At 45.6% G+C, this 24,298-nt stretch overlaps 1 protein-coding gene across 2 annotated transcripts in view; it reads left to right on the forward strand.

Moving 5' to 3' along the window:
- EXOC4 (exocyst complex component 4) overlaps positions 1–24,298 on the forward strand; it is a 303,602-nt gene that overhangs the window by 131,764 nt on the left and 147,540 nt on the right. For both annotated transcript variants that reach the window (XM_066318880.1, XM_066318881.1), the window contains exon 10: positions 21,757–21,853. In XM_066318880.1, the coding sequence (XP_066174977.1) occupies positions 21,757–21,853 (97 nt within the window). The remainder of the gene's footprint in view (positions 1–21,756; positions 21,854–24,298) is intronic.

Here is a 24,298-nt window from a genome sequence, read left to right on the forward strand (position 1 = left end):
ACAGTCAGATTACAGAAGTGCTGCACTGATCAGGTATTTTAGCCAAATAAATACTATTTATAAAGGAATTTTCAAAAGAGCTTTCAGAGATACCTGTCACAGTTTCGGCATCTTTATTCAGTGACTCGAAGCTCTTATCTGTCTCAGTAGGGGATGCCAATTTACTGATGTACTTTTCAGTTAAAATCCAGCTTCCATAAGGCAGATTAGCAGCGAGGAAAATGCAAGTCTCTTCGGGGGGAAAAAAAAAAAGAGTTTGAAAGTTGTTTTAAAGTCGATTCTGTGATAAATGAGCCAATTGAGGAGATGTATCAGGTGCCACCAAAGAAAACCAAAGTGACTGGAAATTGCTGGATCTGTGTTGTTCTGAGCACCCCACCTATCAAGCCAAGCAGCTGAGTTCCCTTGTTCATCCTTTCCCCTCTGTATCCATCTGTTCCTGCCTCAAATCCCATTTCCTTTGTGAACTCCACGGGATCACCCACATTTTGTCATTAGTTAAAGCAGGCTCGTCCTCTGATCAACATCTCCGCTCCCAGATATTGATAGTGCAGCTTTTAATTACTTCATTAAATAAAACACTGTTTCTCTTGTACTGTTTGCCAGGCTCCTGTCAATATTTGATCCTGACGGAGCTGATGGGGTGTAAGAGTTGTCAAAGAACATTGGCTTGGAGTGCTGCAGGAAAGTTCTGCAGGAATGAGGTTGAGTAGAGGCTGTATTTCCATTAATCATCTCTAAATACAACATGACAGCATTGGAGAGGCTGCTGGAGTCACTCAGTCATTGAGACAACAAATCACTCAAGTAGAGGAGCACTTTTATCAGAACTGGGCCTTCCTTTGATCTTCTACTGAAAAACCAGCCCAGGAGTTCACTGCTTTGACATTTATCATTGTTATTTTGATAATTCCATCTGGATTTTATCATGGTCAATTTGCATTTCATGTTTTAATACAGCCTCAGAATACTTTCTTCTCCTCTCGTGTGTTTCCTCATCTCATCTTTTAACTTCATTAATTGTTTTTTCTTGTAAGATCAGCTAATGCTTCTCCTGGCATCTCAGGAGTTCCTTAAATATTAATAGGATTCTTCTCCTGACCTTAATGGGAACAGAGCTCTGTCTCTTGGCTCGTGTTTGTTTTCATGGCTCCATGGTCTGTGTGGCCCCAAGACTTCCTGTGACTGATGGAAATACTTGAATTTGTCTTCTGAAATTCCAAGTCATGCAGTGTTTACCTCATGCCAAACCTTCTCAGCAACTGAATGCACTGAAATAGGCAGTAGAAAATTATATTGCCTTGCTCCAGTGGCCATGGAGTATCCAGTTCTCCTGTGTGTTGGTAATGACTTCATCTCTGGTTTCATCAGCAGCTGCTTTTTGCACATTGACTTCTGATCAGAGAATAAGCAGGAATATCTCCTTAGCTCACCCTCATGGATTTTGATTCGGAACCTCTCTGCAGTGCAGACGTTGTTCTTTCAATATAAATAATTTTTTTTTTTTTAATTCCTGAAGTTCATTAACCCCTGCACAGTCCTGTTACCTTTCCTGCCTTCTCCACCCTGGTGTTTCTTTCCCTTCTCTCTGGGTACTTTTGTTGCAATTATTACATCATTAAATGTATTATTGAAGAAAATTGGTTCAAATACCAGAGCAGCTGTGGCTGCCCCGTGCATGGAAGTGTCCCAGGCCAGGTTGGACAGGGTTTGGAGCAACCAGGGATGGTGGAAAATGTCCATGGGTGTCATTATAGAACACGAAAAGAACGACACTCACGCAGTCAGGTCGTCAGGGCAAAAAGAGGGCGTTTATTTTTCTACGTCGCTTCATTTAGATTTTGGACAACGACCAGGGGTTGGAGGATGAAGGTTGCTACCTCTCCACCCACACTGGTCAAACTAGAAGTCTATCAATTGTTCCTCCAGAAGAGAGGTATGATAAACAATTACTTTGTTTACATGAAAATTTATGAGAAACTCCACTACAAAAATGCAAATATCAGAAGGCTGAAAAAGATCAGACTACACATGGGGGGAATTCAAGGATATTTAAGCTCCTTTCCATCCCAAGTCAATCTGATGCATCATATTCTAGAAGGAATTCAGCACTAAATCTCTGAATTCTCTGCTTTTCTGCTCCTGGGTGGTACCAGCACCATGGGAGCTCCTACCCACGTCCCTGTGGCCACCACCCTCACCAACATTCCCTGAGCACCACGGAAGCACCACGAGATTTTTGGCTGCTGTTTCCCTTCTCCAGCCACTGCTCCCCCTGCTCAGGTGGAGCCGATCCCTTTTCCCAGAAGGACGAGCTGCTTTCATCAACTCCATTTCATCAGTTTGATTTCTGCTGGCAGCCGGGCTGGCTGTGGTTGACAGATTCTGTCTGAGAAGGGCTCTGGTAATTGCTCGTTCTGTTCGGTGCCTGTGTTGGTGACAGATGGTCACACTGAATGTTTAAAATGTTCAGGACCCCTGCATGATCCCGAAGCTTATGAACAACAAACTTTGCCAGCATTTCTGTTGTCTATTAATTTAAAATGTTTGCTCGAATTACTATTTTTTCCCCTTACGTTTCAGGCGTGTTTTGCTGGGTTTGTACTTTTCTAAAACGTTCTCTTTTCCCATTTTTTTTCCTATTAAAGAAAGTCTCAAGATGTTCGTACAGACTGGCAGAAGAAAGTGCCAACTGCTGTTGCAGACTTGTTAACAAATTTATTTTTGCCTGAGAATGGCACATATGGCCCAGAGCGGAAATATTAGGGGTCTGTGGTCCTCGTGAGGGCTGGCAGATATTGTCTTGGAAAAAAAATAGCTTTTGGGTCAGTCATAAATTTCATTTTTATTGCTGGAAGGACTTCTCAATTTTTATTTTTTTTTTCCTTTCTGAACTGATGGTCTTCAATCATTTCACAGTCCCGTGACAGCTCCAGAGCTGCAAAAAAGAGGTGGTGGGGAAGTGGCCAATTTATTTATGGCCTCTCCTTATTCCACTTGAGTAGCTACAAACGAGGGAAGTTGGTTTATGAGGCCCATTGGAATTTCATGGACCACAGCCTGTGGTTTAGGGTGGCTTGGCTGACCTGCAGGGCTTGGTGCTTTAACTCCTGCATCTTTATTCACAAGACTTGCAAATCCAAATTAAAAGGACAAGAAAAATTATAAGGTCTTATATCCTTAATTCTCATTTTTTCCCAGTTTGAGAAGTTGGACATCTTTTTTTCTAGGTAGGCTTTTGATCCTGTAAACTCTAAAAGCAAAACAGTGTTGGGCTTCCTGCAGATTTCCTTCGGCCCCCTCATGTTCTGATAAAGAAAGTGATTTGTTACTTTAGTTTTCAAGGCCAGGTGGGACGGGGCTTGGAGCACCCTGGGGTAGTGGGAGGTGTCCTTGCCCATGGCAGGGGGTGGCACTGGGTGGGATTTAAGGTCCCTTCCAACCCAAACTATGCTGGGATTCTGTGATTATTTCCAAATTCAGGATTGTCCTGTGCAGGACTCAGCGACAATATCCTTTCAGCTCAGGATATTCTCAATTCCATAATTTCATGGCACATTTCTGTCCATGCACAGCTGGATTTTTACACCATGGACCACGGTGGTCGAATCTTTGCTGATACCTCAGATTGTTCCTTGCTCTGCCGAGCTGGCAGTGAGGGCTGCAATAACCTTCCCCAGGTTTATCCCGCTGGATCAGCTTTGTGTGTTTGGCTGCTGTGGGCTGAAAATGAGTTCCTTGCTCTTGCAATCCCTCCTGATGGATGTCTGGATAATTGTCCTATCTGCATATGTGAGAAGGAGATGATGCCATCACCGGCTCCAGGAGTGAAGGTTATTCCAGAGATCTGGAGGGAGGGGATTGACGCAGCCAGGATGTGTTGGAATCAAATCAGTAAATTAATCAACATCTTGTTATCCAGCGTTGAGTGTGGGATTTAATTAGGGAAAAAAAAAAAAAGGAACTGATGTGTGCATAAATATATATATAAATATATATATATACATATATATATCCGTGTGTGTATTTGGAGGAAGGGTTCAATATGACCAGACTGTGTGATTGCCTGGGATACACGAGGGGAGCAGGCCAAGGATGGGTGAGTTTTCCCCCAGCTGGCAGTGGGAGATGCAGGTGGATTCAGAGCTGGAGATGTCTCTGCCCACAGCACACCTGCACCTCTCACTGCTTTTCCTCGCTGAATTGCTGAATTTATGGGGGTTCTGCTCTTTTGAACAGACCTCTGGCTATAAATGCAGTATCAGCCATGTTATTTCAGGTTTTTTCTTTATTTACTTTGTGTTAGGCACCTCTTTTTTTAATTTGGTTGATTTAGTCCAAGATTTCTGTGGTGCTTTTTACCTGTTTCTAGACAGGATTTTTAAAAATAAAATTTCATGTAAAGAATCCACAAGCTTCTCAATATTCCCTGCTTATTGTAGTGTTTATATTGAAATAATTTGACTGGATGATTTTAAAGGTTTTTTTCCAACCTAAATAATTCTCTGATTCCTCCGGCTCCTTTTCTCTATTTCTCACATCATTTCATTGATGAAATCCTCAGTGCTGCTCCTCCTTGTCTTTGACTTGGAATTTTCAATCCTTGCATTCATTTTCTTCATTCAGTGGGAAAATACTGGAGCAGGTGGAAATGATCTTTGGTGCTTCTCTCCACTGCTTTTTTCGGTTTTTTGTCTTTGAAGCTGTACTTTGGAAATGAAGGACTTGGATTTCCAAGTGGCTTCTGAACAAGTGCCTCAGCCCAGAACTGGAGAACTTAAATCAGCAACAGTTTCATCACCTGAAGGAAATCTGGAATTAAACTGAGATATGGAAAGTATTTTTGTTTTCCCGGTGTTTCAGCTGATTTGAGGAGTGCAGGCATCCCATACTGTGCTTTGCTAAAACCCTGTGTCATTCCAAGGACGATTTTCATCGCTCTCTCCAAGGCGTGTGGATGAGCCGGGATTGTCATGGATGTTCTTCACCCTCAGGGAAAGCAAGGATCTCTCAAAATACTCATTTTGAGTAAACCCTGTGCAGGTTGATGCTGGTTTGAGAGGCTCCAGGGTGGGTCTGTGCTGAGAACCAAACCAGAGCTCCTGAAGCTCCCCGGGAACCGCCTGAGTGTGGTGACAACGATCTTAGACATTGGTTGGGCACTGAAGATGTTGGTTGGGCACTGAAACAGGGAATGATGACATTCCCAAGGCTGACAGAGCTCCAGGAGTGTTTGGACAATGCTCAGGCACAGGGTGGGATTGTTGGGATGGGCCTGTGGGGCCAGGAGTTGGACTTGATCCCTGTGGGTCCCTTCCAACTCGAGATTCTTCTCTAATTTTATGAAGACAACACAAACACATGGCAGCTCTTGGCCTCTTTCCCTGGAGCTCAAGACTCCTTGTGGGTCACTTCTAGCTCAGAACATTTCATGACTCTGTTTTAGAGGAGACTGGGAAACTCCCAGGGCACTTCTGGAAAAGCCTCTGTGGTTTGACTGCCTGAGGTCTTTGAGGTTCCTTTCCCAGTTTAGGTGTTCCACATGATTTGTTCAACTCTTTGGGCTTATCTGGGACTGACTTCCAGCAAGGACTGCTCTGTTCCAGCACACGGCTCATTAGTTTCTAAGGTAATTAGGTACATTAATTAATATCCAAGTTCCTTTCTCCCCCCCTCTCCATGGAAATGGGACCAGATGAACCCAAGGAGAGGGAGTGAATGAACCCATCTGGTTCACCTGGCAGGACATCAGCGTTGTCGAACTGTCACCTCCAAAAATTCCACTCCAAAGTTGAAGTGCTCCAGATGTGGGGCAACCACATCAAAGTGTTACATCTGGGTGGTAAAGTGGCTTTAGATGGAAAATATTCCAAGCAGGAAGGTCGCATTCAGGTGAGCCAAGGGCAGCAGAGGGTTTTGCAGGATCTGCTTTTCTCTGTGTCCGGCTTGGAGCTGGGATGGAACAGGAGCTCTTTCCACAGCACTGCTTTTACTGCAGGATTTGTTCTTGCCAAGCTTACTTGATTTTAAAACTTGTTTTTTAGCTGTTGTTGAGGTTTTGGTAGTGGCAGTGTATTTTTGGGAATGGTTCCTTCCCTCAGGAGCTGCACACTCCAGTCTGAGGTGCTGAATTCTCCTTCCCTTGCTTTGTCCTTCAGAGTCTCCAATTCCAAGAGGTCTCAATGCAGAATTAGCACAAGTTGTGCCAAATAATTGTTCTCGAATGATGTCGGTATTTAATTGGCATTTTGTCACCCGGTGCCTTTCGCTGCCCTTCAGGACTCTGCTTTCTCATTAGGGTTGTTTTAGGAGATGTTTCAATGACTGTCAATCCTTGCAGTGATGGCCACAGTGACGGTGAGGATGAAATAACCTCCAGGAGCTGGGTGATCTTGGGAATCCGAGGAAAAGGGATGAAATCTAATACTGAATGCACCAGGGAATTGAGCTGAGCTGAACTTGGAGCTAATCCATTGGAAATGGTGGGAAATGGGGAAAACATTTGGTTCCAGAATGACTCCAAGCTGCCCAGGAGAGACTGGACGGTTTTAATGTCACTATACAAGCCTTCTGAAATGTTTATATTGGGGAAAAAGGATTATTTCATACTGGAATTTGATCCCATTGCCTACAGAAGGTATCGGTCACCTCCAAGGACTGGGAAAGGGCTCCAGATTGAAAACTGGAGTTGCCACAGGCAGGAATGAAGTGGCCAAAAGGAATTTTAACCTGGAAATGGGAAAAAAATGTTTCTTAACAAGTAGAGGAGTGAGGTCTGAAGAGTGAAGTCAAGAACTGTGTTTGAGCTCGAGGTGGGTGTGAAGGGGAGAAGTTCAGGGTTGTGTGGAGGAGCTGAAGGAGCAATTAATGGCGCTGGCAGCTCTTTCAAGCTTTTTGACCTCATTTGAAATCCTTTAGGTTTTAGTTTGTATGGAAATGGGGGAATTTCAAACCACCTACAGGTTGAACTTGCTGGAATCATCCAGAGTTTGTGTTGTTGGTCACAGCTGCAAAGGGAAGAAATGGATTTATTTTAGAAAACTGCTGCCACTCTGTTTCTCACAAAACCCAAACATTTTTCACAGAATCCCAGAATGATTTGGGTTGGAAGGGACCTGAAAGCTCATCCCACCCTCTGCATGGGCAGGACCCTTTCCACTGGCCCAGGTTGCTCCAAACTCTTTCCAGGTACTTTTTGTTGGTGCTGAACTCTAAGAAAAGTTAAAATCCTAAAAGACTTTGTGGTTGCCGCCTTCTTCGGGGTTTGTGAATAATACCAGGTGTTCACAGGTGGAATTAGCTGGGAAACAGAAGCTGGATCGTATCAAAATAAAAATTCCTCCCCAAATGCCAAATTCAGGGGAGGCAGATGACTTTGAAATAGTTCATGATGACTGATCCAGTAACTGAGATTTGCCTTCTGTGTCAAGAGCCTGAGTTAGTCCAGAAGAAAAAAATCAGCCAGTAGAACCAAAATTACATAAATAATGAAAGAGCTAAAATTGCCTCAGTTTTGTAATGTAGATGAAGGCAAGGTGTCATGACAGGAGCACATTTACATACTAGAATTATTTAATTATCAGATCTTGTCCTCTAAAGAAGCAAACTGATCATGAATATTCATGCCTTCAATTAAAATATTAATGGCAGGCTGAGGCTTTGGTTTTCAGGTCTCCAAACAGCCGTAAACAGATTTATTTAAATGCAGTGAGGAGTGGAGGTCAAAAAGGAGCTGCCTTTTTGGCAGGTGCAGAGGCTCCTGTTCTCCTTGAAGGCAGGAGGGTTTTATTTGCTCCACATTTGCTTTGGGATGGTTTTGGAGAGGAATTTTGTGGATTCCTTTGCTCTGCCCCCACATCTGGAAGCCTCTTCAGCTGTAGCTGTTTCACTTCTTCAGTGCCACCACCACGAGCATGTTTGGTGTCATCCCAGAAATGAAGTTAGACCATCCTGCTGGCTTTCAATTAAGGAAGTTGAAGGTTTCATCAATAATTAAATGTACCTAGTCGCAGGCAAAAAAATATTTCCAGCGTCTAAATAGTTTTAAAGAAGAGGATTGAGATCTTGAGGTGGTAAAGCCTAATGAGGGGCTGCTCCAAAAGAATTCTACTCACTCTTAAATCTGATTTTGCTAATAAAAAGCAATTCCTTGAGAAAAACCTGTCAGAAGAGATGCAATGCTTTTGGGTTTATCTGCAGGGAGGAGGAGATGCATTTGATGATTTCATTTCAATGATGCATTTTATTTATCCAGCAAAAACAACTTGTCTGTTTTTCCATCTCTCTCTGGTGCATTTTTCCATTTCTGACTGTTACACGGGCACTGACGAAGCTCCTGGAATTTAAAGTCTCTTGGAATTTGGCTGAGTTTGCCAGGCAGGGGATGAGGAAGGAGGAGAGATCCCTTGGAGGACACAAGAAGATCATGGATGAAGGAGGTGAACTCCTAGAGCAGCACAGTCACAGTTCTGTACAGATTTCATTTAATACTTAATACACAACTTTTAGGTTTCTGTCTGAAAAGGATGTTCCTGTTTTCGTTAAAGCCTCTTCTCTCCAAGGTTTACATGGAAAATAGAGACGGGTTTTATGGATCCACCCAGGAGAGTGGAATGAGATGATCTTTAAGGTCGTTTCCAACCAAAACCAGTCTGGGGATCCATGAGAACCCTGAGATATTCAGAATTGTTTCCATACTGAGCCATTTCACAGCTTTTGGTGACAAGACTCAGAAGGTTTTTTTGCTTGCAAAGAGTTAAAGGCAGCTCCTGACAGCCGGGGCATGAATTCTGCATCAACAACCCTGCATTTGTTTTGAACTTTAAAAAAAACCTCAATGCTCTGATTAGTTGGAACAGCTTTTCCCTGAGGAAAGACTATGGAGTGGTAATTTCATTACAAAATACAGTGCTTGGAGATGAGCTGGAGTTAGAATTTATATTTTTTCCCCGACCCTAAGGGATTTGACATTTCTATTTCTTGACATTTCTCTCATTGTTAGACTGGGGTGTTTTTTTTTTTGTGCTGCTTTTCCCCTTCCCTTGGTGCAATTGGAGCTCTCCTTGAAGCTTGGAGTGTCTCTTTTCTTGGAGGTAAAACTGATAATAGTTTGAATTAGTTCAACAAGCAGATGGTTGGGAAAGGAGCCTGTGTGGAAGTGTGGAGCACTGGGGCATGTGATCTATTGCCAAAAAAAAAAAAAAAAAAAAAAAAAAAAAAGAAAATATGAAGCACAAGGCTCTTCAACAGGGATATGTGTAAAATTGTCATTAGGGAAGGATGTTATGTGGTAAAAAGAGATGTAAAAATAGCACTGGGTTGCTCAGAGCTGTGGCTTGAGGTGCGTTTAGTGTGTCAAAAGCAGCACCTGAGGCAGGGTTGCTCCTGGAGCCCATTATTTTAAGGACAATGGATGTTTGGACAATGGGTTCCTCGGATTCTTCCCTGCAATCTCTGAGTTCAGTGGTAGCAAACCCAGGCAGCTCCTCCAGTGCCTTGGAAGATTTGTCCTTCATTCCCAGGGGCTGTTTTCCCACCTCCATGCGTGGTGATTTCATGGGGACTGTGTCCTGCTGTGCTCTGGGAATGGAGAGCAAGCTCCTGGCAGAGGTCTTGACAGAATTCCCTGCCAGCAGAATGTTGGGAGTGTTGGTGAGGTTTTCTCCCCTACAACCAAAATTCCAGCTGAAATCCCAGCTCGACAGACAAGGGAATTCAGCACTTACTGTGGTTCCTTAGCAGAACATGGCTTTATTTTAATGTTGTACACCTATTTTATATCAGCCTCGAGTCATTCTCTGGCACCGTCTTGTTCACAGCTTTATTTTGGTTCCTCCTAATATTTAATCTGGATATTTTCTTGCAGATGGAGGAACATTTTTACTCCAGCAGCTGGCTGGGGGTGAGAGGTCCAGAGCAGACCCCGGAGCTGCTCCAGGGCTGGAACCCCTCAGCTCCCAGGGATCCAGGCTGGGAGAGCTGGGGATGCTCACCTGGACAGGAGAAGGATCCAGGGAGAGCTTCCAGCACATTCCAGGGCCCGAAGGGGCTCCAGGAGAGCTGCAGAGGCACTGGGGACAAGGGCTGCAGGGACAGGACACAGGGAATGGCTTCCCACTGCCACAGGGCACGGCTGGATGGGATCTTGGGAATTGGGAATTCCTGGCTGGGCTGGAATTGCAGCCCTGGATCCCTGGATCCCATCCAACTCAAGATATTCTGATTATCGATGATTCTCTGATTCCTCATTGCCCATAAGCATCTTGCCGGGGAGTTTGATACAATCCCCTAAAAATTCAAAATTCAGGAGGTGAGAAACTGTAACTCTGCAGCTTCTGCTGCTTTGTGGGACCTTTTATTCCCAAGTCTTGCTCCAAGCAGCTCATCCCTTTTCCTGTGTCACATTTATCTGCTTTCACCAGCTGTGAGTGGCCCTTGTGGGGAAAGAGCTCTTGCAATCCTCCTTCCCTCAGATTTGGCATCTTCTGCTTCTGATTTTTCTTGACGAGCTGAGGTTTTCTGAGCGAGTCTGTGGCTGTTTGAAGCTGAAGGGTGAGGAGCAGAGCACAAGGGGACCTCTGAACTCCCCACTCCGCTCCAGTGAGAGGAATGATTTCCATCTATTTTTAACAAGGGAACGCCTGATTTTTAGGCTGTGGCTACGACTCAGCTTGGACTGTGCTCCGAGGTGTCAGAATAACTTCGGGTTGTGTCGTTCCTCTCCCTTCTTGTAAAAACATCTGCTTGATGTCAAGTTGACTTTTTGCTTTTGCCATTTCTGGTTGCCCTGTACCAGTGGGTGCTCCCGCTTCCTGCAGCTGAACACGAGAGCAAAGGTTTCCTTTACTTTCAAAATTCTAACATCAAGATTCCAGATCTGCAGCCTTTCCCAACTACTCAGTTCCTGTAATTGGAAGCTGCTGAATCAGCAGAAACCACAAATTCTTTTTTTCTGCTGAAGCTGAAACGTCCAAGTTTGGTTTCTTTAGCTCTTAACTGTTGAAGCTTTTAAGTGAAATAAAAAATAAGGAGATTGGTAGTAATTGATTTTTTTCCACATGTACTTCCTGAGCTTTTCATCACTTGATAGAATGGTTTGGGTTGAAAAAGGATCTTCAGGATGATCCAGTGCCACCCCTGCCATGGGCAGGGACACCTTCCACTATGCCAGGGTAACTTCAGCCTGGTTTTGGACACTCCCAGGGATCCAGGGGCAGCTTCTGGGCACAACCTGCTCCAATTGTCTTACCCTTGATACCTGTGCAGCAGGGGCAACGATCAAAAAGGAAACAAAAACGAAGAAATCAGTTCAGATTTTTGAATAAAGCCGAGTTCTTGGTTGTTATTTAGGGGGGAAATATCAAATTTCCTGGTGATAGAAATGTACAGAAACATATGGAAAAGGCTGGTCAGCCTACTCCCTGGAATTTGTGATATTGGAAACATCCTGATCCTGACACAGCGGCTGCTGTGAAATGGTGTTTTATTAAATCCCCAGGTTATTCTTGTGCCACCAGTGGCTTTGATTAACACTGAATTAGGGTCATATCCTACAATAACAGCATTTGGAAATCCCTGGCTGCGTTTGAAAGAGTTGTGATTAAAGTTCTGGCTGTTTTCCTGCAATTTCTGATGTCTCTGAGGGCTGAGTCCCCTCCTCTTTATTGGCATTTGAGTTTGGTTGCAGCCCCTGGGGTTTGGTGCCAATATCAGTGACAGTCTCAGGGGGAGCAATTCCGCATGAAAATGCAAGAAATAAAAAAGCTGTAACAAAATTAACACAAAGAGCTCATGAATTACCAGGGACCACGGTGGGGGTTGTTCCCTCAAGTCTTAATTCAGCTTTGATTGAATTCCAGACCAAACAAAGCCAGGAGGACGAGGAGGTGGAGAAAACCATCTGAAAAAGAGATTATGCATGAACAGGTTGAAGGATGCTGCCTGACAGGTCCCACTCCTGCTCTGCGCATTTTGTGGACAATCCCCTGCCATTCCCGGGGGGAAAAGCTGGGTTATTAGCAGGGATCATTGTGCATATTGCTGGAAAATGAATTTGTTCCCAGCTGTGGAGGCTCAGATGAGGAGTCAGGAGGTTCTTTTGTTGGTGTAAATTTATGGAGGCGTCCCTGTGTGGAATCACCAAGGAGGATTTATTCTGCCTTGTTTTACCTGCCAGATTTGTAATATTCTCAAGCCTTGTCAAAAGATGGGTGAATTTATCTTCATTACAACTGACTTCTTCATTAATACATGGAAAACAAGCCCGTGACAGCTTTCCTGGGGGCTGCTGCATCCCAGCTGAGTGCCAGCCTCAAAATTCCCTGTTTTTTTAACATCATGATAAAAACTGAACTCTTTTGGAGCTCTTGGGTGGACTCAATGACCACAATGATCTTTTCTAACCTTAATTATCCTATAATTCTGTGTCTTCTAAAAGACCATACAACATTTTATTTGTCACTGGGGACAAGGCCTGCAGGGACAGGACACAGGGAATGGCTTCCCACTGCCACAGGGCACGGCTGGATGGGATCTTGGGAACTGGGAATTCCTGGCTGGGCTGGAATTGGCAGAGCAGCTGTGCCTGCCCCTGGATCCTTGAAATGTCCAAGGCCAGGCTGGACACTGGGGCTTGGAATAGTCTAGGATGATGGAAGCTGTCCCTGTCCATTAAAACTGAACAATCTTTAAGGTCCCTCCCCACCCAAATAATTTTGTCCTTCTGTAATTCCAGCCAATTCCTTTGTCTAAAATGTCCTGGAGCTTCTAAATATTAAAAAAAAAAAAAAAATTAAATGGGAATCTTAGTGTTTAACAGCTTGTAAGAAAACAAACCAGCAAATGACACTGTGTCAGGAAATATCTTACTTTATTTCACTTGCTTTTTGTTACTGCACGATGGATTTTTTTTTTTCCCCTCTCTGACATTAAAACTGAATAGAAAACATGTCAGGGATATAAAAAATTCAGGTAGGAGCCATTTGCTGCTACAGGAGATAAGATAAAGGAAGAAAGCTCAGAGCAGAGAACAGTGTAAAAGTGAATGCAGGGTGTGAGTAATCACAGCTCATTAGCTCCAGTGCGTTTTCCAGCTCTGGATAAGGAATTCTGCTGCAGCCAAGCTTTGGAAGAGCTCAGATCTGTACACGGGGAGTTTTAGGCAAACCAACAAAAAACCTAAATATGCAAGTTGACAAATCCATTAATCAAAGTGCCTGCTGCTCAGTCGTGTGGCCTGGGGGAGAGGAGGAAAAAATAATAATAATAAAAAAACACAACAAGAAAAAGAGGAGAAATATGCATTTTAAACAATTTCTGTAGCTGGAAGGAGACTTTACATATGTGGCTGACACGGTGATCAAATGATAAAGGAGCCTCAGATTGAACCCCAACCTTTTGTGCAGGCTGTGAAAGCCAAGGCACGGTGCCGTTTTTCAAGGCAGATGGAGTGTGAGCAACTAATAAATCAGGTTTTGAAACATTAAAGAGCAACTTATTTAAATGCATATGGTGTTGGATCTCAGACAAGGGATAGGGGAGCGGGGAGGGGCTGGGAACATCAGCACAGCAATATGGCAGAGCAGGGGCTCGGGGGCTGCATCCAAATCGGGCACAGAATCCTGGGATGTGCCACGGGAACGCGCCCGGAGAAACTGTTTCGGGCAGGAATTTTGGAACTGTTGGTCAGTTTGGGACATTATTCTGTGTTCCATGGAAAGCTGAAGGCAAAGCATGAATTTAAAACAAGGAATAAAACGTTGGTGCCTTTTTTTCCCTGACATTTCTCAAAACAGCTTTGCCAGGGGAAAGTTGAAGCCGCAATCTCCATTCCCCGTTTGGGGAACTGAAATGCAGAAACCTGATCAGGGTCAGAGAGGCCACATCAGTCCTGTGGCTGGAATCCAGATCTGCCTCCCCTGCTTTAGGAAATCGCTTTTCCTTCAGGTTTGAAGCTGTGCTCGATCTGCAAACCTGAACAACAACTCCAGCTCTGCTCAGAATCCCAGAGTGGTTTGGGTGGGAAGGGACCTCAGAGCCCCTCCAGTGCCACCCCATCCATGGCAGGGACACCTTCCCCTATCCCAGGCTGCTCCCAGCCCCAGTGTCCAGCCTGGCCTTGGACACTGCCAGGGATCCAGGGGCAGCCACAGCTGCTCTGCCAATTCCAGCCCAGCCAGGAATTCCCAGTTCCCAAGATCCCATCCAGCCCTGCCCTGTGGCAGTGGGAAGCCATTCCCTGTGTCCTGTCCCTGCAGCCCTTGTCCCCAGTCCCTCTGCAGCTCTCCTGGAGCCCATTTGGGCCCTGGAATGTGCTGGAAGCTCTCCCTGGAGCCTTCCCTTCTCCAGGGGAACATTCCCAGCTCTCTCAGCCTGGCTCCAGAGCAGAGGAGCTCCAGCCCTTGCAGCAGTTTATCCCAATCCCTTTCCACTCCTTTCCCATTTTTATATCTATGAGGGATTTGTGAAGGTTCAGCCATTAGACTTCGTTTGATTTGACCATCCCTTAATTTCTGCCCAACTTTTTTAGTGTTTCACTGAAAGATTTTAGATTGGAAGCTGCCCTTGCACCCTGTGCTGGGGACCATCACCCCAAACGCTGCCTTTGGGAATTTATCACTGATGGAAATACTGAAATGGGTGAACTTCACAACCATCAGGGTGAGCTGAAAGTGTTTCCAGAGTGACTGGAGAGATGTCGGCAGGGTTTAAGGTGCTCCTGCCCTTGGCTGTGCCCGGTTGGTGTCCCCTGTGCCCTGTTCAGGCTGGTGACAAGGCGCTGGGAGCAGCTCTTGGAGTCACTCAATCGTCTCTGAGCTCCCTTCCTGCCCCTGCGGGTTCCTCTCCCCAGATGTGACAGCAGCCAGTGCTTTACAACTCGTTACCGCCTAATTCCCATCAATCTGGGGCCTTCTGGGGTTCCATCATCGCTCTGATCTCCATTGATTTTGGGAAATGTGGGTGCCTGTGTGTTTTTAACCATCAGCCCCTTATTCCTGCTGGTCTGATGTAAAAATTCCCTCTTGCCATCATTTTAAAAAGAGCAGGTGATTAAGAGAAGCAAACAAGAAATGCAATCTTTCCTCTGTCAGAAACCTCTGCTAAATTGCTTCTCCCCTCAAGCAAGGAAGTAATCAAGTGTTGGCTGGAGCTTATTCTTGTCTATCTTGATAAGGTGGATTTTTTTTATCTGGTGCATCTCAGTTCCCTCATTCCTATTCCAGGAGAGGGAATGGGAGCCCCACGTGCTGGGCCAGAGCAGGGGTCACTCACTGCCAGTTTGGGGTCGGAGAGGGCAGAGGGAACAAAAACCGTCATTGCAGAACAACAGACAGAAAAATGTGCCTGAAATAATCCCCAAAACACCACTGGCAGTGTCCAAGGCCAGGTTGGATGGGGCTTGGAGCACCCTGGGACAGTGGGAGATGTCCCTGCCTGTGGCACAGGGTAGCACTGGATGGGCTTTAAGGTCCCTTCCAACCAAATCCATCCTGGGATTCTCTGCGAAGAACAAAGTTTGAGGGTTCAAGACATGCAAAAGAATTTGAGAGATGGTAAATTGTGTTTGGTTGCATGTGAAAATAATTGAAAGCTGTGAGTTCCAGTGCAGTGAATCACTGCTGAGAGTCAGTGCAGGAGAAACAGGACCTGATGTTTGTGTCCTGCTTCATGGAGCCAGGCTGGGAGAGCTGGGGGTGCTCACCTGGAGAAGGGAGGGATCCAGGGAGAGCTTCCAGCACATTCCAGGGCCTGAAGGGGCTCCAGGAGAGCTGCAGAGGGACTGGGGACAAGGCCTGCAGGGACAGGACACAGGGAATGGCTTCCCACTGCCACAGGGCACGGCTGGATGGGACATTGGGAATTGGGAATTCCTGCCTGGGCTGGAATTGGCAGAGCAGCTGTGGCTACCCCTGGATCCCTGGAATGTCCCAGGCCAGGCTGGACACTGGGGCTGGGAGCAGCCTGGGACAGTGGGAGGTGTCCCTGCCATGGCAGGGGGTTGGAACTGCCAACCCAGATCATTCGGAGATTTATTTGGGGGTTGTAACGTACAGAAATCTGAAAACTCGGGAGATTTCCATTATAAAACTCCACAGTTGTTCACAAATCAGTCTTTTCTCTCTGCTGAGCTGCTTTATGATCACTGCTTTGCTCTCTTCGGGCATCTTTTGCTTTCCTCCCTTTCAGGCTGAACGAAATTTGAATTTCCATGCCTGGGAGGTGATGTGCAGGCAATAACTGTGGTGTTGATTTCACACACAATCAAGAACTTTCGGGGAAGCACCATGCCATGGAAACTGGTTCCTTTCCTGCTCTCAGCTTGTGCTGCTCCCTCAGAGTGGAGGAGCTGCCGGGATGTGCAGGATGTGTTGATTGCTCAATTGTTGCTTCAAAGGCTCATCCTTTATTCTTCTTTATTCCTCTGTTCTGCATAGATTAACAGGGAGTGGCTCCCTAGGAAAGGTGTTCTGATCATGGAGAGGGGCCCAGGAATTCTTCATTCCATGCCTGGAACCTTTTTAGGTAAATTGTGGATTTCAGAGAGGTCAATGAGCCTGTCCTGTACTAACACAGGGATGGGGAGGGAAATGAAGTTTCCCTGTCCTCATGATTTTGGGATTGTTGATGTTTTCCATTGATCCCAAATGAATATTTCTTGGATGTTTTGGAAAAGGATTTACTTGTCAGACGAATACCTCTGTCTCTGAAAAGTTTTAGTGATTGGTAGAATTAAAAATGTGGCAGGACTGAGGATAAAACAAATTTAGACAGCTAAAACTCTGAAACAATGAGGTAACGTCTGATGGCTCCTGAACTGACAGTATAAGAAATCTCACCCTTTTTTAGCTCTCATGTGAGACACAGACAGAGCTTTTCTCAGGATGTTGTTAAAAAGAAAAAGAAATTACTTCATTACTTACCATGAATTTTAAAACCTGCATAGCAAATCTTTCAAGGGGCTGAGCTCCCTCTTCTCTGATGTGCTCAGGGCTTTCAGGGAATAGATAAATACGGAGAAATGTATGATTCCTCCTTAGCACCTTGGAAGAGCAAGAGAATAGAATCCCAAAATGGTTTAGGTGGGAACGGACTTTAGAGAACATCCAATTCCACCCCTCCCCTCTGGGAGAGCTGGGGGTGCTCACCTGGAGAGGAGAAGGCTCCAGGGAGAGCTTCCAGCACATTCCAGGGCCTGAAGGGGCTCCAGGAGAGCTGCAGAGGGACTGGGGACAAGGCCTGCAGGGACAGGACACAGGGAATGGCTTCCCACTGCCACAGGGCACGGCTGGATGGGATCTTGGGAACTGGGAATTCCTGGCTGGGCTGGAATTGGCAGAGCATCTGTGGCTGCCCCTGGATCCCTGGAATGTCCAAATCCAAAGGTGGGGCCGGGAGCAGCCTGGGACAGTGGGAGGTTGTGGGCCATGGCAGGGGTGGCACTGGGTTATCCTTAATATCCCTTCCCACCTGGACCATCCTGGGATTCTCTGACGTTTTTTGTAAACATGGAAGATATCCATGCAAACGCTGAAATTTTAACATACCGAGCAGAATGGAAAAGTGAAGCTCTCCTAATGTTTGTTCTGACTTTCAGCGCCTGCAGAGATTCCAGTTTCACTGCTCATCTCCTTTTTCATGTTGAAGCCTGACATTTTAGGCTCCATTTCAGACACATCGAGCTCTGTCACTAATGGCCCTGTCTCTGTCACCACTTGCAGTGACATTCAGGTGGGCACACTTCATTGCCAGCACGGCAGGAGGGTGTCATTAACTCTGTGACAAATTTCACTTCATCTCCAAGTCTTCCGTGTTTTTCTTTTGTTCCTTTTAATTTATTACCAGGCAGATTAAAGCAGCAAACTTTGCTCCTGAGAGGAAACTGGTACAACAGTGGTGCTTCCGGAGAGATGGGAAAGCTTGGGATATTTTCCTGGAAAGAGCAGCAGTGCAGAATTTGCCAGCTCAGCTCTGGTTTGGGAGGCTCCAGTTTGGATCTCTGGTGGTCATTGTTAAGGAGAGAAAAAAAGATATTTCCACTCCTCATGGGATTATGGAATGGTTTGGGTGGAAGGGAACTTAAAGGACATCCAGTGCCACCCCTGCCATGGCAGGGACACCTCCCACTGTCCCAGGCTGCTCCAAGCAGGATGTTCAGCCTGGCCTGGGACATTCCAGGGACCCAGGGGCAGCCACAGCTGCTCTGTCAATTCCAGCCCAGCCAGGAATTCCCAGTTCCCAAGATCCCATCCAGCCGTGCCCTGTGGCAGTGGGAAGCCATTCCCTGTGTCCTGTCCCTCCATCCCTTGTCCCCAGCCCCTCTGCAGCTCTCCTGGAGCCCCTTCGGGCCCTGGAATGTGCTGGAAGCTCTCCCTGGAGCCTTCCCTTCTCCAGGGGAACATTCCCAGCTCTCCCAGTCTAGCTCCAGAGCAGAGGAGCTCCATCCCTGGAGCAGCTCCATGGATTCCTCTGGACTCTCTCGCACAGGTCAGGGCCCTTCCTTCCTCTGCAGCCTGGCCCATGAAACGTGTCCCTGCCCGTGCAGGGGTTGGAGCTGGGTGATCTCTCAGGTTCCTTCCCACCCAAACCATTCTGGGGTTCTCCACTCCCTGTTTCCTTCAGAGCTGCCAGTTTTGGGCTGTTTGGATAAACAGTCACTCACCTCCTTTCAGGAGATGCTCTTGGTAGAATCAATCAGGATGAAGGAATATTCCTGGTGTATTTTATGGAGATGTTCCCAGCACAGGGAATTGGCTTCAGTGGAAAAATCATGGCTGGTCCATGAAAATAAAACATTTCAGGTCTTGATACAATAGAGAGAGTCCCCCGTGGAGATATCCAGCTCACAGGGAAAGGAATCCTTCACTCTGCAGGTGGGGATTTGCTCCAGGATTTTCCATGACAAAATTCCAGTGTTTAGAGCAGTGAGGATGGGAGAAGCAATGGCATTAAAGTTGCATTATAGAACTGTACACAGCTGTATATGCTGTATACAACTACTGTGCAGTTGGGATGTCCAAAGCATCACCATGAGTAAGATTCACACCACAACATCTTTTTTTGGGGTAAAATATTTAAACACAAACAGAATTCCTTCCTCCCTGTAGCCTTGCACCTACCTGCAGTGGACCCACAATTATTAATGGAAGGCTGAGAGCCAAGGAGATGTAAAAGCACATTTTTCTCTCCGTGCCAGAGTTCTGTTCTCCTCAAATCCATCATCATCTGGCCCAGCAGATCAGACAGATTGTTTTATTCCTCGCCGTGGAGTTCATCCCAGTCAATAATATTGATTAGTGCAGGGTGACTTGATGGAGCAAGAATAACACCCCTCTCTTAATTGGAGCCTGCATTTCCTCGTCCCTGCCTCAGCAGCTCATGCTTGGCTGGCTTCTCCAATAATTCTGTTCAGACACAGAGCCCACTGGAAATTGCAGGATCTGACATTAACAGGGGAAGTGAATAATTTTCTTTTCCTTGAACTTGCGCCTCTTTTCTTCCCCAATTAAATTGCCGCGTTGTGAGAGTTCACTCTTTAAACTGCCAGCTGAAATCCCTGGATTTTTTTTTTTTAGAGCTGCCTCTTTCTCAATACCATCAGGAAAGTTTAAAAAACTCTGTCTTCAGTTGCTTTGCGCTCCCCATGTCCATATGCTGGGGTGGGATTTATCAAGGAGCTTTGTGTGCTCAGGGTTTGCTCGAGGAGCTGAGTCAGCTCTGGAAATGTTGTGACTGCAGGCTTCCAGTTTCCCAGGATTTCCCACTCCATGGGGAATTCAGGGATGGGGCTTTTACTCTTTGAATCTATGGTAGTTCTTGGAGGAAACACTCCTGACCTAGAGGAATTAGTTATGGCGTGGAAATGCTGGTGTTGGTGACCTGCTCTGTCCTTGTATGTTGCTGCAGAAGGGTCAAATAAATTCAGTCCCCAAAGAGCTTTTTCTGTAGGCAGATTGTTCTAAAGCACATAAAATTCCCTTGGAAAAGAAGGCTGGAGTCACTTCCTCATCAGTTGTGTTGCTCCTCTTTCCCATTTTGAGAAATCCTTTTTGTTTGGAGGCAGAGGAGATGTCAGGGTCAAAAACTCCAAAGACCTGCTGGGGGAGTTTTGATTTCAAAACTTTGTCCTTTCCCTGCCTCTAAAGCTGCCCCAATAATGTGATTGGCTTCTGTAGTTAGTGTTTATTATCAGACTTTAAGGAGGGTTCACATGGAAAGGTCTTGATGATACGTGGGATTCAAACTTTGCCTAAGTTCCTTTCCGGGGAGGCCCTGGAATGGAATTCCCAGAGAAGCTGTGGCTGCCTCTGGATCCCTGGCAGTCTCCAAGGCCAGGCTGGACAGGGCTTGGAGCACCCTGGGATAGAGAAAGGTGTCCTTGTGGGATTGGGACTGGATGGGCTTTGAGGTCCCTTCCAACCCAAGCCATTCCGTGATGATTTGTTTATCACAGAATCACAGAATGACCGGGTTGGAAGAGATCACCAGGATCATTGAGTCCAACCCCGCCCCAACACCTCAACTAAACCCTGGCACTGAGTGCCACATCCAGTCTTCCTTTAAACACATCCAGGGATGGTGACTCCACCACCTCCCCGGGCAGACCATCCCAGTACTTTATTATTCTTTATGTGAAAAACTTTTTCCTAATATCCAATTTGCATTTCCCTTGGTGCAGCTCAAGGCTGTGTCCTCTTGTTCTGTCAGCTGCTGCCTGGAGAAAGAGACCAACCCCACCTGAGCACAGGCACCTTTCAGGGAGTTGTAGAGAGTGATAAGGTCACACCTGAGTCTCCTTTTCTCCAGGATAAACACCCCCAGCTCCCTCAGTTGTTCCTCACAGGGTTTGTGTTCCAAGCCCCAAATGTGTGTGGGGTGTCTGGCCTGTTGTCCAAAAAAAGTTTTCCTCAGGAATGGTTCCATGTGGACTCTGTTGCTATCAGGACGTGCAGAGCTTGCAGGAAGTTGGTATTTCCCCTCCCCACTCTTTTCTCTCCCAATGTCCAAATTTAAGGTACTTTGGTGTCAGGAGGTGCCTGTAGAAGGAATTTTGGAGTGACACAGTGACACTGGTCAGGTTTTGTTGCCACTCCAAACCCTGGAGCCTGTGATGTGTCAGTGATGTTCCCTGAGTTGCGTTTTGCTGCCAAACTCTGCAAATTTATTTTTCCTGTAGCTGAGGGCCTGTTTGTACTCAGGTAGAGAACTCAGAGGAGGGAAAGCTCCACACAGGAATTACCAGACTCAGAGTTGGGAATGAACTCCTGGGAGAGCCAGTAATTCTAAATACAATGAATGAGTTAAAATGTCAGTCACTGGCATCTCAACCAAGGCTGGAATTGTGCCATCCCCAGTCAGAGGTGTTGGAAGCAGGAAAATTCTGGGAATTGCTGCTCTCCAGACCCTTTCCAAGCACTGTGGGCTTCAAAATATGCCTGAGCCCCGTGGCCAAGGGGTTGGGTGTTTGTCACCCGAGGTGAAGGACCTGGATTTGGTGGATTTTGTGCTGAAATGTCTTCAACTCTGGAACAAGGAGCCCCGAGTCACCTCCAAGCAGCACCTGCACTGTTCCCTCTGCCCTGGCAGTGCTTGGGGAGGGCACAGAGAGCAGAGCTCCTGTTAATTACTGATCTTTCACCAGGAAAGAAGCCTTCAATTCCTGTTTAATTATCGCTCGCTAAATGTTTAATTATCACTTACTATCCGAAAATCAAGGGATGTGGAGATCTGTTAGACAACTTGTTCCATGTTATTTTCCAGGAGGCCCAGATGATAACTTAATTGAAGGTGGCGGGTCCAAGTTTGTCTGCAAACCAGGAGCCAGGAACATCACCATCATCTTTCACCCCCTGCTCAGGTAAAATCTGCCTTTCTGTACATTTCTACAGCTGCAAAGGATTACAATAAGTAGAATTAAACCTCTGATTTGTGGAGGTGTTGGGCATATTCCAGTTCTGAGATCGCAGAGGAAAGGGGCTGCTGCGAAGTTGTTGATGTTGTGAAGTTGTTGGGTGTAAAAAAACCAAACTGGACAATGTTTTAAAGTCTTTTTTAAACTGAACTGTGATGTTAGGTGGGATTTCCTCTCTGGGTGACCCTGTGTCACTGACCAGTGTCATTTCTTGACCTGAGCTGGTGAAGTTTATTGGCAACTTGCCACAAATTGTTTCTTGCTGTTTTTTATGCTTATTAAAAAGTCAGGGAAACTACAAGGTGAGTTCATTGATAAAACACTGTGGGCTGGGGACTGCAAATTAATTCCTGAGCCAGTGATTACCAAAATTGTCACAGCTGGAAATTTAAACAGAGCAAGCCTTTAATAAACCTCTTCTCAATGCATCGTTCACCTCTGATATTTGAATTTTGCTGCTTTTCTAACAGTTTGTCCTGTTGGTTTTGTGGAAACTAAATAATACAATGTTTGTCTCGGTTCATGTCAACCTCCCACCTCTTCTTTCCTGGGAGGGTTTTCCTTTCTTCCCAGACCTGGCCTTTCCCAGCGCCTTTGGAGAGCATTTCCCTCCTTGCCTGTGTTTGTATTAATTCACTCTCCTGAGTCACTTAACAACAGGAGCTTCTCTCCAGTGCTAAAACCAAGAAGTCACAAAATAGCCATAAAAAATAATTGGAATCTGATGCCCAGAGGGAGGAATCTCCTCCTGACACCTCTGCGTCTGTGAGCTGAGCTTATTTGTGACTTCTCAGGACTTCAAAACACAGTTGGAAAAGGCATCAGTTCCTCCAAATCAAAATTTCTGGTGTCAAAACAGCAGAGATTGGAGTAATCTCGAGAACATCCTGAAATGTGTTATGGTGTGCAAGATCTTGCCTTGAAAACAAAGTTTATTTCTTCCTACGTGTCCATAACGAAGTGGAGAATTCCATAGGCACATTTCACTTCCACCTATGTCTGTTTTAAAGTGAAGAAATGTGCTAAAATTTAATTTGCTACAGGATAATTTATAGTTTTCAGCTGTTTTATGATGGGAAAAGATGGACAACTGAAATTCAGTGTGTTCTTCAAGGGGTGACTACGATGATGTGGACTTCAGTTTCTAAATCATTAGTGAATTTACAGACATCTTGCAAGCCCAGAGGGTGGTGATGCTCATATTTTTATTGATGAGATCTTTCCCATTGACTGAAATTCTTTCTCTTTGCCTTCCCGCTCTATTTTTCCCCCCTTCTTTTCCTCCCATCTGAGAGAAACACCATAAGTGCTTTAAATAGCACTTCTCCCAAACGCTTCACTTTGCATTCCCAGCCTGCAAGTCAGGCAGGAGGAATCATTTGCCTCATAAAAATAATTGCATCGAGATGAAGGTATCTGTGTACAGTGTTAGTTTTCATGCCAACCACCTGCAACATCTTCACTCCCTTGAGTTGAGGATTTCATCAATAACTGCAGGAAAAGAAGGAAAACATGGAATGACCCAGTTTGCCTTCTCTCCCTGCAGGATGGGAGAGTTTGGGGCTTAGAGAAGGCTCTGAAAACCATTTTCATGGGATTTTATTCATTTTAATGTTGGGCTCAGGGAATGTGCTGAGAGATTCAACTCACGATGAGTTAGGGATGAATGGGATGCAGAGAATCTGGGATGATCATCGGGTTTCTTTAGCTGACAACAATTCCCTACAGGGGATTCTGCTCCTCATTGGGATAGCCCTGGCCTGTCCCTCCAGCAGCTCAAAGGCTCAGTATGGTGAATTTGCTAAAATATTGATGCTTGCAGTAATTTCAGCACATGGAATCATAAAATCATCATCTCTCGGTTAGATCCTTGTTGCCCTTTTCCAGATGCTCCTGTTTTAAATGTCCAGCTCTCCTGGAGATAATTCCTGCAGAGCTGTGAAGTTTCCACCTGTTTTATTTTCCTTTCTGAGGTTCTTTATGACCTGCCCCCCTCATCTTTCATCCCTGTCCCCTGTACATGCTTGAAATGGATCTGGTTTGAATTCAAATGATCAATATTTTATTTACAAGAGGGTGTTTTTTCCTCTTGTTTTTATCAAAGTCCCATAAATACGTTGCCAGAGGAGCTTCAGCACTGCATGGACTCGCTGATTTTATGAGACAGCTGAGTGCTTCTGAAAGTATTAAACAAACTGGATCACTGAGAAACCAGACCCTGGTGTGCTGATTTAAAGGCTGAGCATCACATAAAGGGATGGCTTTTAAAATATAATTCAGCCCTGAAATGTTGAGGGGAGAGTTGGAAGCAGAGCATTCATACTCATCACTGGGAACTTCTCTCTTTTGTACTCCTGCTATGAGAAGTGTCAGTGCTGATCACATCAGAGG

This window comes from Sylvia atricapilla, chromosome 5 (genome assembly GCF_009819655.1).
Source record: "Sylvia atricapilla isolate bSylAtr1 chromosome 5, bSylAtr1.pri, whole genome shotgun sequence".
Lineage (NCBI taxonomy): Eukaryota > Metazoa > Chordata > Aves > Passeriformes > Sylviidae > Sylvia > Sylvia atricapilla.